Below are 13,197 nucleotides of genomic sequence, written 5' to 3' on the forward strand. Positions count from 1 at the left end.
ACCTTTGATAGGGAAAAGGAAGAAGGAGGGTGCTCTGGAGAGCCAGACAACCCAGGATCTGGAGCCTGAACAGGGGACACTAAAGGCGAGCAAGGGTGTAGGGGTGGGGGTGAGCGACATGGGCATATCAGTTTCTCCCAAACCCTGTTTACTACATTTGTACTATAATCCCGACTGAGCATAACTTCACTGACTACTGCTGCTGACGGACACAGCTCCGGAGCCTGGAGATCTGCGTGCCTGTGCTGACTGGGACCAGCTAACATAAGAACCTCTGCTACCCCTTCTGATTATCTGGAAAGTGAGAGGTAGGATTTGGAAAGCTCTGAGGAGCCCTCGAGCTCTGGCAGCTGTGGGTTGTCCCACTCTTCTAAGCAGGTGAGTAGTCTAAGCGGGGCTGCCTATAATCACCACAGACCTTGGTCTGGGTGCTTCTTCACTCAACCTCCAGCTAATGTTGACTAAGGGCTTTGTTATTGCTTGCTTGCTTGTTTTATGGTGCCAAAAATACATGGAACTCAGAACCCTAAGCTTCCAGGCAAGCGCTCTGCCACAGAACCACACCCACAGCCCTCAACCTGTCACATTCTTGTCCTAGGTGTAACTTAGCACCATGGATCCATAGTATGATATGTGAATGAGGCTTTTAGTAGGGCGCCTTTCCTCTGTAAGCAGAGTTAGACTCAACAGAGCCAGAGGTTGGAGTCCAGCTCTGCTTTTAATGTAGACTGGTCCCTGCTATTCCAGGGACTAGGGAGACTTTCTAGCTCAGAATTCTACTCTGCAACCAGCCACATGATAAGGAAGCACTCCCAGGACTCTGGGAGACCGAAATGGCCCTACCCCTAGTCTGCCAGCAAGCACAGCTTAGGTGCCCTTGAACAAAACAATCTTGTTCTTGGACTGGGGATGTAACTCCCCTGGTGGAGTCCCTCCTTAGCATTCATAAGGCCCTGGGCTCGACCCCAGCACAGCATGAACTGCATGAATATGGTGGCTCCTGCCTGTGACTCCAGGGCTTAGGAGGAGGAGGAAGGAAGACCAAGCTCAAGGTTGCCCCTGAGATGTATGAGATGGTCTTTTAAGAAAAAAAGTTGAAAGCCGGGTGGTGGTGGCGCACGCTTTTAATCCCAGCACTTGGGAGGCAGAGGCAGGCGGATTTCTGTAGAGCAGGCCAGCCTGGTCTACAGAGTGAGTTCCAGGACAGCCATGGCTACACAGAGAAACCCTGTCTCAAAAACAAAACAAAAAAAAGTTGATTTTCAGCCCCATTCCTTTGTAATCACTAAAAGACATAGTAGTTTTTCAACAGAGAATGGCTGATCAGGCAAGAGTCCTGCCTAGGCTCACAGAGGATGAAGAAAATCCAGCTGCCCACAGGTCACACTGGGCCACTCCTGGGCCTGCCTCACTCCCTCTAGTATTCAGCACTAGACAGCCTAAAGAGAAAGGGAAATGTCAGTGGAGACTGCATTCTGAAGAAACCACAGACCCTGATCTCCAGGTGGGACTGTGCGGAGGCTTCAGGCTAGGAGGGGCCTGAAATCTGATATCTGGGAGGGCGGGGCTCTAAAACACCAGCAAATAAAAGCCTGGAGAGCCAGCTCCAGTTTGGAGACCAGCAGGAGGCACCAGGAGTCTTCAGTTGCTGTTGGACTGGTAAGCTGCTGAGGCTGAGGAGGTGGGGCCAGGAAGGGAGGGGTGGAGCCAGGGAGGGTGGGGTGGTGGGCCAGGGCCTTGTAGCCAAAGTGGCACATAGATGGGGAAATTGATATGTACCGCAGATGGTGAGGACATTCCAGGGGAGAATGCATAGGATGACATATAAGTGGCTATTCACACCCTTCCAGAGTAGCTGAGGCAGGGAAGCAACCCCCCCCACACACACACATTCCTACCAAAGGCAGAGATGATAAAGACCACTACCCAGCACACCTCACCAATAAGGAGACCCAGAAGCCTGGCTTGCTGGTGGAGAGGCACAACTTCAAAGACTTCCCTTCCCACCCAGTCCTTTGCAGATGCCCATGGCACCACGAGTCTTGCTCCTTTGCCTGCTGGGCCTGGCAGTCACTGAAGGGCATAGCCCAGAGACAGCCATCCCAGGCTGCCACTTGCACCGTGAGTAACTCTGCTTGGGGAGCGGATGGACGGGTAACCCGGCCAGCACGGCCTTCACCGGCTGCTCCCTTCTCTGCTTCCAGCCTTCAATGTGACGGTGCGCAGTGATCGCCTCGGCACTTGCCAGGGCTCCCACGTGGCACAGGCCTGTGTAGGACACTGTGAGTCTAGTGCTTTCCCTTCCCGGTACTCTGTGCTGGTGGCCAGTGGCTATCGGCACAACATCACCTCTTCCTCCCAGTGCTGCACCATCAGCAGCCTCAGAAAGGTAAGGGGCCTGAGCCTGATGGAGCGTGAGGGTGGGGACCCAGGGGCCTGAGCCTGATGGAGCGTGAGGGTGGGGACCCAGGGGTCCGAACCTGACCTGGTGTGAGGGTGGGGACCCAGGAGCCCGAACCTGACCAGGTATGAGGGTGGGGACCCAGGGGCCCGAACCTGACCGGGGTGTAAGGGTGGGGTCCCCCAGGGGCCCGAACCTGACCGGGCCATAAGGGTGGGGACCCCCAGGGGCCCGAACCTGACCAGGTGTGAGGGTGAGGACCCAGGGGTTCGAACCTGATGGGGGCGTGAGGGTGGGGTGGAATGGGAACAAACTTGGGTCCTCCTCCAACAGGTGAGGGTGTGGCTGCAGTGCGTGGGGAACCAGCGTGGGGAGCTTGAGATCTTTACTGCAAGGGCCTGCCAGTGTGATATGTGCCGTTTCTCCCGCTACTAGTCCCCGAAGGGCTCAGGCTCCGGTCCTGCCACTGACATGTCATGGGTATCTCAAACTCGGGGCTCTGACCCTCTTTATCGTCTGTGAAGATGAGGTTGGCCCTCTCAGCAGTCTCCTTGCTACATTCTCCTTCGCTCCTGTCCTCAATAAAGCAAGCAATGCTTGAGTTTCGCTCTTTATTAAATCTGCCCCCAGCCAGGTGAAGGGGGCAGACCATGATTACTGTGACCTCCCCCCTCACCCCAGGACAATGTGAATCTTCTTGCCTGTGCCCTCACCCCTCCCCCTGCCCAATAAATAAAAAGGGGATAAGGGAGTCAGGGCCAGGGAGAGGATAGGAGAATGTCCCTGGACAAGGTCTTGTTGGGGGTGAGCTGGGCAGAATAAATAGACTGTGCCCCCATGGTGGGGATGAGGAAGGCCCTGGCCAGGCGCTGAGTGTCCATGCCCCAGGCTGGGAGCAGGGGTAGAGGCCTAGCTGCCGCCTGGAGCCTGGCTGTGTAGGGCAGGGGAGGATCCCTGATGGCAGCTTCCCAGTTGCATACTTGCCCTGGTCTAGTCTTGCCAGAATCTTGCCACAAAGGCCTGAGAGTTCTGCTGCCAAGACTACCATCTTGCCTTCTTGTTTCCCCCTCCGTGAAAGCTGTTCCCACGGGGCTGGTAGGGAGTCCTAGAGCCACTCCGGCAAGGCCACGGGGAGGCGTGGGCCTCACTGGGCCCCTGGGCAGAGGGATGGAGGGGCTGATAGCTCTGGGTTTAGCATCTCCTGTTCTAGGTGTATCTAGCTCTGACCCCCACTGGCAGCCACCTGGGGCGTAGGCCGTGGGACGGGGGCTTCCTTGGCCCCTTGGGTCCCCTGTAGCCGGCGTAGCCGCAGTTCCTCCAAGCCTCGCCATAGCTCCTGCCGCTCCTGGGCCTTCTGCTGCTCCCTGGGGAGAGAGGGTGAGGCAGCTCTTCCTCTTCTGGCTGCCAGCTGTCTAACCTCCTTCACTGTCACCCCACTGTAAAGTGATTAGGACTCCATGGGAACCCTCAGCTTAGAAAAGATGTGAGGAGAGAAAGGAGAGGAAGAACTGGGTCCTGAGCTGTCCTGACTGAGGCATCGATCGGTACAGGGGAGCTGGCAGCCAGTGGGCATGGGTGCTGAAAAGAGTGGCTGGTGTGCCATGGGCAGCGCACTCACACAGGACAGACACAGGATGGGCGGAGCACACCCGGATGGGTCCTCTCCATTCTCCCTGCAGCCTGAGTGCCTGATCCCCTCTTCTCTGTCCCTCGTCAGCAGCTAGCCCCCCACTCTGTCCGTCCTCAGCGGCAGGGCCCCCCACCCGGTACTCACTGTTGTTTTTCCAGCTTGTAGGAGGCTGTGAGCTCGTCAAACAGCTTTCCGTTCATCTCCATGAAAGTCTTGAGCACGTTGTAGATCAGGGACACGATGGTTCTGACATAGCAAAGAGAGGTGTGAGGAGATTCACGAGCCGGTCCCAGAGCACTGCCCATTCTCCTCCCTGCTTTCACCTCCCTCTGACATGCCGACTTTTGCTCACAGCTAGGAGAGCCCCGGGGGCTGCACTAGCTGTGGTGTTATCTCCAAGGGGGAGGAAAGCTCGGGGACTCACTGATTCCAGTGCTCCTTGGACACTTGGTAGAGGGTCCCAAATACCGCAGGCAGCACAGTGTGGCAGTTGTCCTCAATGAGGCTCAGGATGTACTCATTGTTCCAGAAATACAGAGCCCGCTCTGCAACCTAGGCAGGTGAGGCAGGAAAGAGGGCCTGGTAGTGGCTTTTGGGTGTGCAAAGTCTGTTTTTTCTCCTTACCTTCGAACCCAGATCCCCTAACCTCCACACCCCATCCTGAGGGCTTATCTGACCCACTGGAGAAATCAAATGGAGGAGAGAAAAGGCCCTGGCTTTCCAGACGGGTAGTCCTGACTCCTCCAGAGCCCACTGCACGTGTGTGGCCATGCGAGGCATTCAGCTTCTTGGCCTCGGTTGTCTGCTATGGGAGTGGGGTGAGAGCACCCGTCTCCGCCAGCTGTTGTCAGGTGTTTTTAAAGTGAAATCCCAGAGCCATCATGAGGAAGAACAAACTTCCACCAGGTTATGGCTCCTAGGGATGGGAGTGAGCATAGAACAGCATGGGGAACTAAACCTTCTGGCCAGAAAGTAGGGACCGGTGAAGTCTGGCGTTACCAGGAAAGAAGGAGAGGGGCTGACAATTCTGCAGCCGGCTTTGGGTCAGTTTCCCTGGTGTGTTTACAACTATGAGCTCTTGTTCCTGTCAACATGAAGGGTCTATTGGCCCATTTTATAGTCATGGAAATCCACTTAGACTTAGATAAGTGAGTCCCAAGGCTCCAAGGCTCGAACCAGTGAGATATATATCTAAAGTCTGGCCCTAGGGCTCAGGACCCCAAGGCCATCCATCATCTCCCTGTTATCAGGCCTAGGGCTAGAAAAAAAGCTGAGAGGAGAAGGGGCTCTGTTAGGGTAACTGAGAATCCTTGCCAAGCTGTGCCCCTGCCCTGATCCCACCTCCCTTTGTCACATACCTGGAAATGGGGGCTGGAGACACAGCGAGCCACCTGCTTGAAGAGGGGCTCCTGGATCTTCACAAACTGGGAGGGCTCGATGACATCAAGAATCTCTTCCATCTCCCCCAGGAACATCACCTGGGGAGAGGGCAGGGCAGCAGCTCACATTCCCCTAAAGTACACACCTGCTCGCCTTCTGGAAGCTGAGCCCTCCCCACTACTGTCAGGGTTGTGAGAGCCCTTCATACCTCCTTCTGGGTGCAGGTTTTAGGCCAGTATTTGAGAAGCCCCCGGATAACCTATAGGAGGGAGAAGGGGTCAGACCCGAAGAGTGAGGGTCCCACCTTCCCTCCAAGGTACTCACATGCTCTGTCAAGGTTGCATCCTTCTCCAGGAACTGCACCACACAGTATGCCAGCTGCAGGGCCAGGGTGGAAAGAAGTAGCCAAGGTCAGGAGGGGCCAGGAGCCAAGAACTAGCTGCCTAGGACATGATGCCAGGGCCAGACATCTGCTCAGTACTGCCTTCACACTCCTGTTCCCTGAGCACTTACTGCCGCCCTGGACCTACAAGGAACCCCGCTCTGAGTGCTGGAGAGGCACAGGGCTGGTGTGTGAGGTCAGCTCTCAGGTAGAGGACACTGAATTAGTAGGGCCTCAGGGGTGAGAACAGGATCCAGTAAGTGTCAAGTTGACTTCCTGGCCCTGCAGTCAGCCCTGAGTGTCTGCAAATGCTGCTGCTGCTGCTGCAAGGCCAGGCCTGGGCTCACCTGAGCATGAAAAACAGATAGTGACTTGACAGAGTGCAAGGGGATCAGGACTCGAACCAGGAACTGCTTGTGCTCAGTCTTCAGGGGCAGCGCAAAGCCATTGATGATGCTTTGGAGTGGACAGAAAAGAGGAGCAGGGCTCAGCCAAGCAGGCCCCCAGTCCCTCCTACCAGAAACCCCAGCTCCAGCCAAAGCCCAGGGAGAATTACCTTCCTAAGATCTCTAAGAGCTCAGCCACACCATTGAAGTGTTCCAGCTCGTAGATGAACCTGCAGGAGAACAGATGACTCTGGAGGGTGGGAGCTTTGGGACAGGTCCAGCTCTCCATCACCCTTCCTGCCAGCAATCCTGACTCACCCCACACAACTGTCCAACTGTCCCCACAGGAGTGCTCCCTTCCTGATGCCCCAAACCAGCCCCCATTGAGTCCACATCCACTCGCAAAATATCTTTCCCAGACCAGGCATCTTAGCCACTGTCAGTCCCAGCTCAGCATCTCTTCCCTGAGATAGCCCCAGCTCATTTCTTCAGGTCCCTAGCACTTCTTACCCAATGTCCAGCCAGTCAGCAGGCACCCAGCCTAGGTCTTTCAACTGTCATGCAGTCAACCAAAGCAAAGGCAAACACCTCTACCCTGCACTGTAATTCTCAAGATCCCCCTAGGCGCTAGGGCCTATGAAAGCCATTACAGAGATGAAGTTGAGACTCTAGCTAAAGGCTCCTCACCTCAAAGTTAATAAGTGGGGAAGCTAATGGACTCTGAGCTTCTGAAGAACATGGGTCAGGGCTCTTCTAGTTTATCACTAGGAACAACAGCTAATGTTTTAGAGGCCCCATCTCAGGCCAGGAGCTACGCCAGGTACCTTGGAGGCTCATCTGGCTTCATCTGGAGAATGGCCCCACACTAGCACAGGCCATGTGACCAAAGGATGAAGCAAGAGGAGAACTTCAAGGGCTTTCCCAAGTTCACCCAAATCCTGGAACCAAACTCAAATAGACAGCCATGGTATCAACTACTCAGTCACAGGGGCGCCCCATGTCCAGTGGATGTAGTGTTCAGAACATGTGTGTAGGTCATTATAGGCCAGGCTGGTCAGATCCTACATCCCTGCATCCCTCTGGGCTACCCTGGTCCCTCTAAACTGCTTAACTGGCTTCTATCTTCCTACAGTCTTCTCATCTGGCCTCTATTTTCTCCTCTGTAAACGGAAATGAATACTTATTCTCTGCTTTCACAGGCTTCAGATAATCAATACTACATTGCACACCCAGAACTTGATAAACAAACAGCCTGGGCAGCTCAGCAGGTCCCTTCTTCCCCGCCTCCCTCCCAGATCTCTTCTGGGCAGGCAGAGCAACGCACCGGAGGAAGATGTGGTTGCACTGTTTGCGGATGTAGGCCCGGAGACCCAGGAACTTGCCGTACACCCGATGCAAGATGGTCTTGAGGTACTCACGTTCCCGGGGGTCCTCGCTGTCAAATAGCTCCAGGAGCTGCAGGACCGAGGGTCAGGGTAAGATAAAGTCAGATATCAACCCATTTCTCCGCATCCTATCCCACGTCCCTCAGATGGCATGTGCCTGCTGTATGGTACCACCCAGCCTGGGCTCCCCAAGTCACCATTAGGACAAACTTTTGATCCACGTATCTCTTGGCCACAGAGGGCTGGAAATCTGGACTCTCCAAGAAACGCAGGAAAAACTCATATACCAGCTGGGGGTGGGAGACAGAGCAAACAGTGAGTTTGGCTACAGTCTGTCCCACTTCCCCTACCCTGCAGCTCTCAGCCAACCGTCAGGGTCTCCCATAGCTCTCCAATCTACTCCGAAATGCAGACCCTGCTCCCCAGCCCTTCACACCTGCAGATGTGGCCACGAGGGCTCAAGGTTGGGCTCATCTTCTTCAGGGTCAAACTCAGGGTTCTCGCTGGGTGGCAGGGTCCGGAAGATATTTACTGATATCTAGTAGGGGAAAGGGAGGGTTTTTAAGGACGAGACCATAGAAACAGGAGTTTTGGGAACTCTCGAAGTTCTCTATATCCCAGACAGGTAATGAGTTTGTGGCCTTCTTGCCTCCGCCTTCTATGTAACTAGGATAACAGGCACACAACATCAGGCTAAGCACTTATTTTCTTTGTCATTGTTTTGTCTTGTCTTGTTTTTGTTTGTTGAGATAGGGTTTTATCTGTGGAACAGAGCTCTGGCTATCCTGGAACTCTCTCTGTAGACCAGGCTGACCTCGAACTCAGATATCCACCTGCCTCCACCTCCAAAGTTCTGGGATTAAAGGCGTGCGCCACCACTGCCTAGCATGGCCAAGCACTTTCTAAGTACAATGAGCACATAGAGCTTGAACCTGAGGCCTTGCACTGAGTTTTACCACCAGCCCTCATCCAATTCTGGACTGACCCACTTCCCAGCAGGCAACTTGCTCCTCTGGACAATCTTCATCTAAACACCAAGCTCATGCAAGTCAAGGGCTGGAGACCCAAGGGTGGCTTGACACATCCGTGTGTGGATGTGGTTCAGCAGTGATGGTAAGGTTGAAAGCAGTGGACAGCCCAGGCATTCAGAGCCCAAGCGTTTCTGATCAGACTGGGCGAGAGGGTTTCTTAGAATAGCCCATGCCTGAGTCAGACCATGGAAGACAAGTGGCCCAGAGGACAGGTACCCTAGGCCCAGCTCACTCAAGTATAGGGACAACAGGGAGAGGAAATCCCGAGACGGTGTCGGGCAGCAGTGAGACCCAGTGGAAGTGGGAGCACGCGCCTGCGACCAAGCTGAAGTGTATGCACTTATTCCTCCCACACGGGTCCCAGAGGTAGCCTGAGAGAATTCTTGTTCCCCGAGCGAGGCTGGGCAGTGCTTACCATGCGGATGATGTCTGGGTAGACGGGCTCGATGAGCACACCCCGGGTGCAACCCACACATTCCACCAGTTCATTGAGGGCTGCACGCTTCACCTCCTTCCCCTTGAGGTCAGCCACGCAGTCCAAGAAGTCAAACATCACCCCACATTGGGCCAGTTTCCGGCTCAGCAACTCATGCAACTCAGAGGCTGGCACATCTGCGGGGAGGGACAGGGAGACCTCCTGGATCTAGCCGCCAAGGGCTCTGGACGGGATGGATCTCCACCTCCCTCAGGCTGACTTTCCAGGAAGCTTCAGCTGCCCCCATACAAGGTACTCTGGTACAGCTAGCAAACAATTCTAGTCCCATCCTTCACTCCCGGGAGGCTGAGGGGAAAAAGTGGTCCTCTCTTCTAATCCAGGATCAGAGACCTCATGACTTTAAAGCAAGATCACAACCCTGGGTATGCAAGCATTCCCCACCCCTCCCCAGACACTTACCTCCCTCAACACATGGAGCCAAAAGTAGAAATCGGGCCAGGAAGTGGGGGGTGGGATTTAGTGATCACAGGGCATCATGCCAAGCACCTACCCCAGGACCTAGGCAGCTGGCTGGACTGATAGGAGCCTCCTGAAACCTAGGCTGTGTGCCCCACCCTTGGCCCTTGCCTGCCCCTGGCACCACTTCCAGATGCCCCACCTCCAGAGATGACAGGCCAGTCAGGCCATGCGTCAGCAGAGGCCTGGAGATTGGGGGTCAGTTCCAGTGGAGTTCCTAGCCTAAAAGAGATCCAAACTCTACCAGACCTCTGCTTCTCCCTTGGTCCTCCCCTACCTTGCTTCCTTCTGGGTACCCTGGCAACCAACAACAGCTCACCTTTGAGCAGGGGCAGTGGAGTGAGCTCTTGCTGGTTGCTCTGATAGCGGAACTGAGAAGAGCTGTGTGAGCGACGGGGCCGGGCCCTGCGGAGGGACCTGCGGGAGAAGCCATCCACCTTGTCTGGTGGTGGCACTGGAGACAGCCCTGGGGAGGAGGGGCTTGTGGGGGTGCTCGCAGGGGGCAGCTTCGTCTCCATGGCCAGTGGACAACACGGGTCAATCTTTCAGAGCCCAGGGGGCTCCTTGTGGGTCTGGAGTAAGTTGAATGAGGCCACACACACTAACTGGGACCCATCCTGTCCAGCATGTTTCAGGGGGTGGGGGAGGCACGGCCACAGTCCTGACCCCCCCAGGGCCTCTGGCAACTGCCCAGTCCTGGGGGGGCAGGTAAGGTAGAAAGGCAATGGCTCAGGTCTTTCCTGGGGATCCAGAAGAGTTCCAGTCAGGGTTCCCACGCTGGCTCTTCTGAGAAGTCAGGTTAGAAAGGTCAGCAGGAGAGACACAGAGAGCAGGTCGGTTCTTTCCAAAGACAGCCCGCGTGGTGCAGTTGCTCCCTTACTTCTTTTCCCTCCTTCCCTCGCTAGACCCCAAAACAAGGGCGCAACCATGCCCCTCCCTTCTTCCAGGCCCAAGCTCTAAAGTAGCCCCTCCCCAAATACGGCCTATGGCTACTACTCAGGATGGGGACTCTATTAGCATCCCCAGATCCTTACAGCAGTGTGACTCCAGCTCCACTAATGTCTCCTGTCTCAGTGCACTCACCCAAAAAATGAGGGTCCTGTTCTCGTGCACCCCCTTTCAGACCCTAGCATCTCTCCTCATATCCCGCTCCTTCCTGGTCTCCAAACCTCAATGTGGTATTGGGGTACACACTCACTTCTCAGAAACCCAGACTTTGGTCGCCGACCCTAGAGGTTGCCTCGGTGGAAGAGACGACGGTTCAAGGGTCCTTAGCGGTGGTTCTGCCGCTCGGGGCGCTGGGGCTGGGCGGCGGCGCTCCTGGGTTCGCTCCCAGGCTCTGGGGGTGCTGGAGCATGCCCCCAGCTCAGCCCCAAAAGGGGTCGGGCACTCGGTGGGCTCTGGGCTGGGCCCCGGCAGCACGCGACCCTCGGCAGATATCCCGGGACTCAGATCAGCGCGGTGCAGCGCAGCGGGAGCCCCGGCTCGCTGCGCACCGGCACCCGCCGCCCAGCTGCTCAGGATGACATCAAGTCACCTCCCCCCCTCCCGGCCCGCACCTCCCTCCGCTAGGGGGGGCTGCGTCAGGGAGGACTCGGGGCCTCTGGGAAATGTAGTCCCCACCCTGCTTAAAGGAAGCAACCGAACTTTACGGGTAACCTCGGAGCTAGGGGAGGAACTCAGTACTTCCGAGAAAAGCTGAGGATTTTAAAACCTGCAAGCAGACTGGGGCAGAGTCCAGCTCAGAACTGGACTCCCGAATTCTGGAAGGGACACTGTGTAGGGAAAGAAAAGGACTCGGTGTTGGAACCTGCTAATGCAAGACAGAGTCCTACCTAGCATGATGTGCCAGGCCCACAATTTGGTCTGAGCCATCTGTCCCTCAGGCCATCCTCTCTCCTCATACTCAGCCCAGATTGAAGCCGGACACTTACAAAACCCCTTGCATCCGGCGTTGGAGGGGTTAACAGTCGGGTTTGCGTTAGCGCCTGCTGGGAGGGGTGTGGTTCACTAGAGGCTCTTGGGAAATGAAGTCCATTCTCCCGGCCTGCAGTGCCCCTCCTGTCACTTACTGTCCATGGTGACATCATGGTCTGTAGTTTAAAGGGACAGCCCTGGGATGCCAAAGCAAGGAGGGCAGAAGGTGCTACCCTGGAGCTGCCCCCATCCTAAGGCACAGTACCTCCCAGCTCCTCTGGTGCCAAGATGTGCCTTGGAGAGTGGGGAGTTCTTGATCAAAACCCCATTGCTGGGTATCAAAGGCTCAGCTGTATTCCAAGAGTTTGGCATTCTGGCCAAAAGTTCCCAGCCTGCAGTCCCGGGCTCCCTTCATAGTACCTGGTCGCCAACACTCTATTCCCTACAATGACTGTGAGACCTTTATCCTGAAGTTTTACCTAGGTGACAAACTGGTCCTTGCTGAGCAGCAGGAGAGAGAGAGCAATGAGGTTGGGGGAATTGGGGTGCTTTTTGGCCCCACCCATTTATGGACCCTGGTGATCACTTAGTGCTGCAAAAGAAGTCTGTTTACCTAAGAAGTGCCCACCTTAGAGCAACAAACAGCCAAAGCCTGTATCGAGGACACTGTTCTAGAGTCTAGCACCTCAATGGATGGGTACCCAGATCAAGCGATGGCTACCCAGAGACAGTACTCCCTTTGCTCAGAGATAGCAGATCTTCACTTCCCGTTTTGCTCTGTTCTTCACCTGCCAGACAGAACAGGAACCCCTAAACTACCACTTGGCCCACCTCCAGGGCTCAGACATGGCTTCCCTCCCCCTTACTCCCTAATAATAAGCCGGGAAAGCCAGACCCACAGAGCCTCTTCCCGCCAGACCAGAACCCAGAGGCCAAGGCAGGAGGGACGCCTTGCTGCCTGTGACAAGGTAGTGCTCTCCACAGACTCTCGGCTGCAGTGTTCAGGCCAGGCTGCCCAAAGCCACCCATGCCTGGCAGGGGCCTAGATGATGCAGGAAGAAAACTAGTGGAAGAAAATGGCTTTGGGATTTTAAATTTTTGATGCGGAGGATGAGGTGAGGCTTCCCACAAGCAGAGCAAGAGCTTCCTACTCACCTCAGAAGTAGACTCGCTTTCAAACAGGCATTGCAAGATAACGGGTTAAAAAGTATTTTCTTACTCTTTTTAAACTTGGGGGTTGTGTTTGTTTGTTTGTTTGTTTGTTTGTTTGTTTGTTTTGAGACAGGGTTTCTCTATAAAACCCTGACTGTCCTGGAACTCACTCTGCAGACCAGGCTGACCCCAAACTCAGAGATCTGCCTATGTCCCAAGTGCTGGGATTAAAGTTGTAAGCCACAATACCCAATTCTTTTCACACTCTTACTCTTAGCAAAGTGTCATTGTATTTATTTATATCTTTCTGTGTGCCTGTGCTGATGTTATTCTAGCTGCCCTGGGACTCACTGCTTGGAATTTGTGAGTGACCCTCTTATATTTTTGCTCATTCTTTACAATTGTAGACTGGACAAACTGTAGATTGGAACTCATTATACAGACCAGGCTGACCTCAAATTCACAGAGATCTGTCTGTTTCTGCCTCTTATGCAGGGTGTGGTGTGCCACTACCACACCCTGTATACATACTTACACAGTTTGTATATTTTGACCCAGGGTCTCTTTATATAGTCCTGGCT

General features: G+C 54.9%; 2 protein-coding genes across 3 annotated transcripts; one reads left to right on the forward strand and one right to left on the reverse strand.

The window, feature by feature from the left end:
* Positions 1–1,634: 1,634 nt before the first annotated feature.
* Positions 1,635–3,002, forward strand: Gpha2 (glycoprotein hormone alpha 2). Its single transcript, NM_130453.3, has 4 exons — positions 1,635–1,659; positions 2,012–2,121; positions 2,205–2,389; positions 2,735–3,002. The coding sequence occupies exons 2-4, from the start codon at positions 2,022–2,024 to the stop codon at positions 2,834–2,836; spliced, it is 387 nt and encodes a 128-aa protein (NP_569720.1). The 5' UTR covers positions 1,635–1,659; positions 2,012–2,021; the 3' UTR covers positions 2,837–3,002.
* On the reverse strand, positions 2,999–11,498 carry Ppp2r5b (protein phosphatase 2, regulatory subunit B', beta). 2 transcript variants are annotated; one of them, XM_030250869.1, is made up of 15 exons: positions 10,746–11,498; positions 9,867–10,333; positions 9,690–9,769; positions 9,011–9,207; positions 8,001–8,102; positions 7,762–7,854; positions 7,504–7,634; positions 6,350–6,409; positions 6,141–6,249; positions 5,736–5,789; positions 5,620–5,670; positions 5,390–5,509; positions 4,456–4,583; positions 4,176–4,277; positions 2,999–3,765 (listed from the first exon to the last, which is right to left on the reverse strand). In XM_030250869.1, the coding sequence occupies exons 4-15, from the start codon at positions 9,146–9,148 to the stop codon at positions 3,618–3,620; spliced, it is 1,236 nt and encodes a 411-aa protein (XP_030106729.1). In that variant the 5' UTR covers positions 9,149–9,207; positions 9,690–9,769; positions 9,867–10,333; positions 10,746–11,498; the 3' UTR covers positions 2,999–3,617. The 2 variants fall into 2 exon arrangements, with proteins under 2 accessions (XP_030106729.1, NP_937811.1); NM_198168.3 differs by lacking the exon at positions 9,690–9,769 and having other exon boundaries at positions 3,001–3,765; positions 10,746–11,074.
* Between the last annotated feature and the right edge of the window lie 1,699 nt (positions 11,499–13,197).

This window comes from Mus musculus, chromosome 19 (assembly GCF_000001635.26).
Source record: "Mus musculus strain C57BL/6J chromosome 19, GRCm38.p6 C57BL/6J".
NCBI classification, from domain to species: domain Eukaryota; kingdom Metazoa; phylum Chordata; class Mammalia; order Rodentia; family Muridae; genus Mus; species Mus musculus.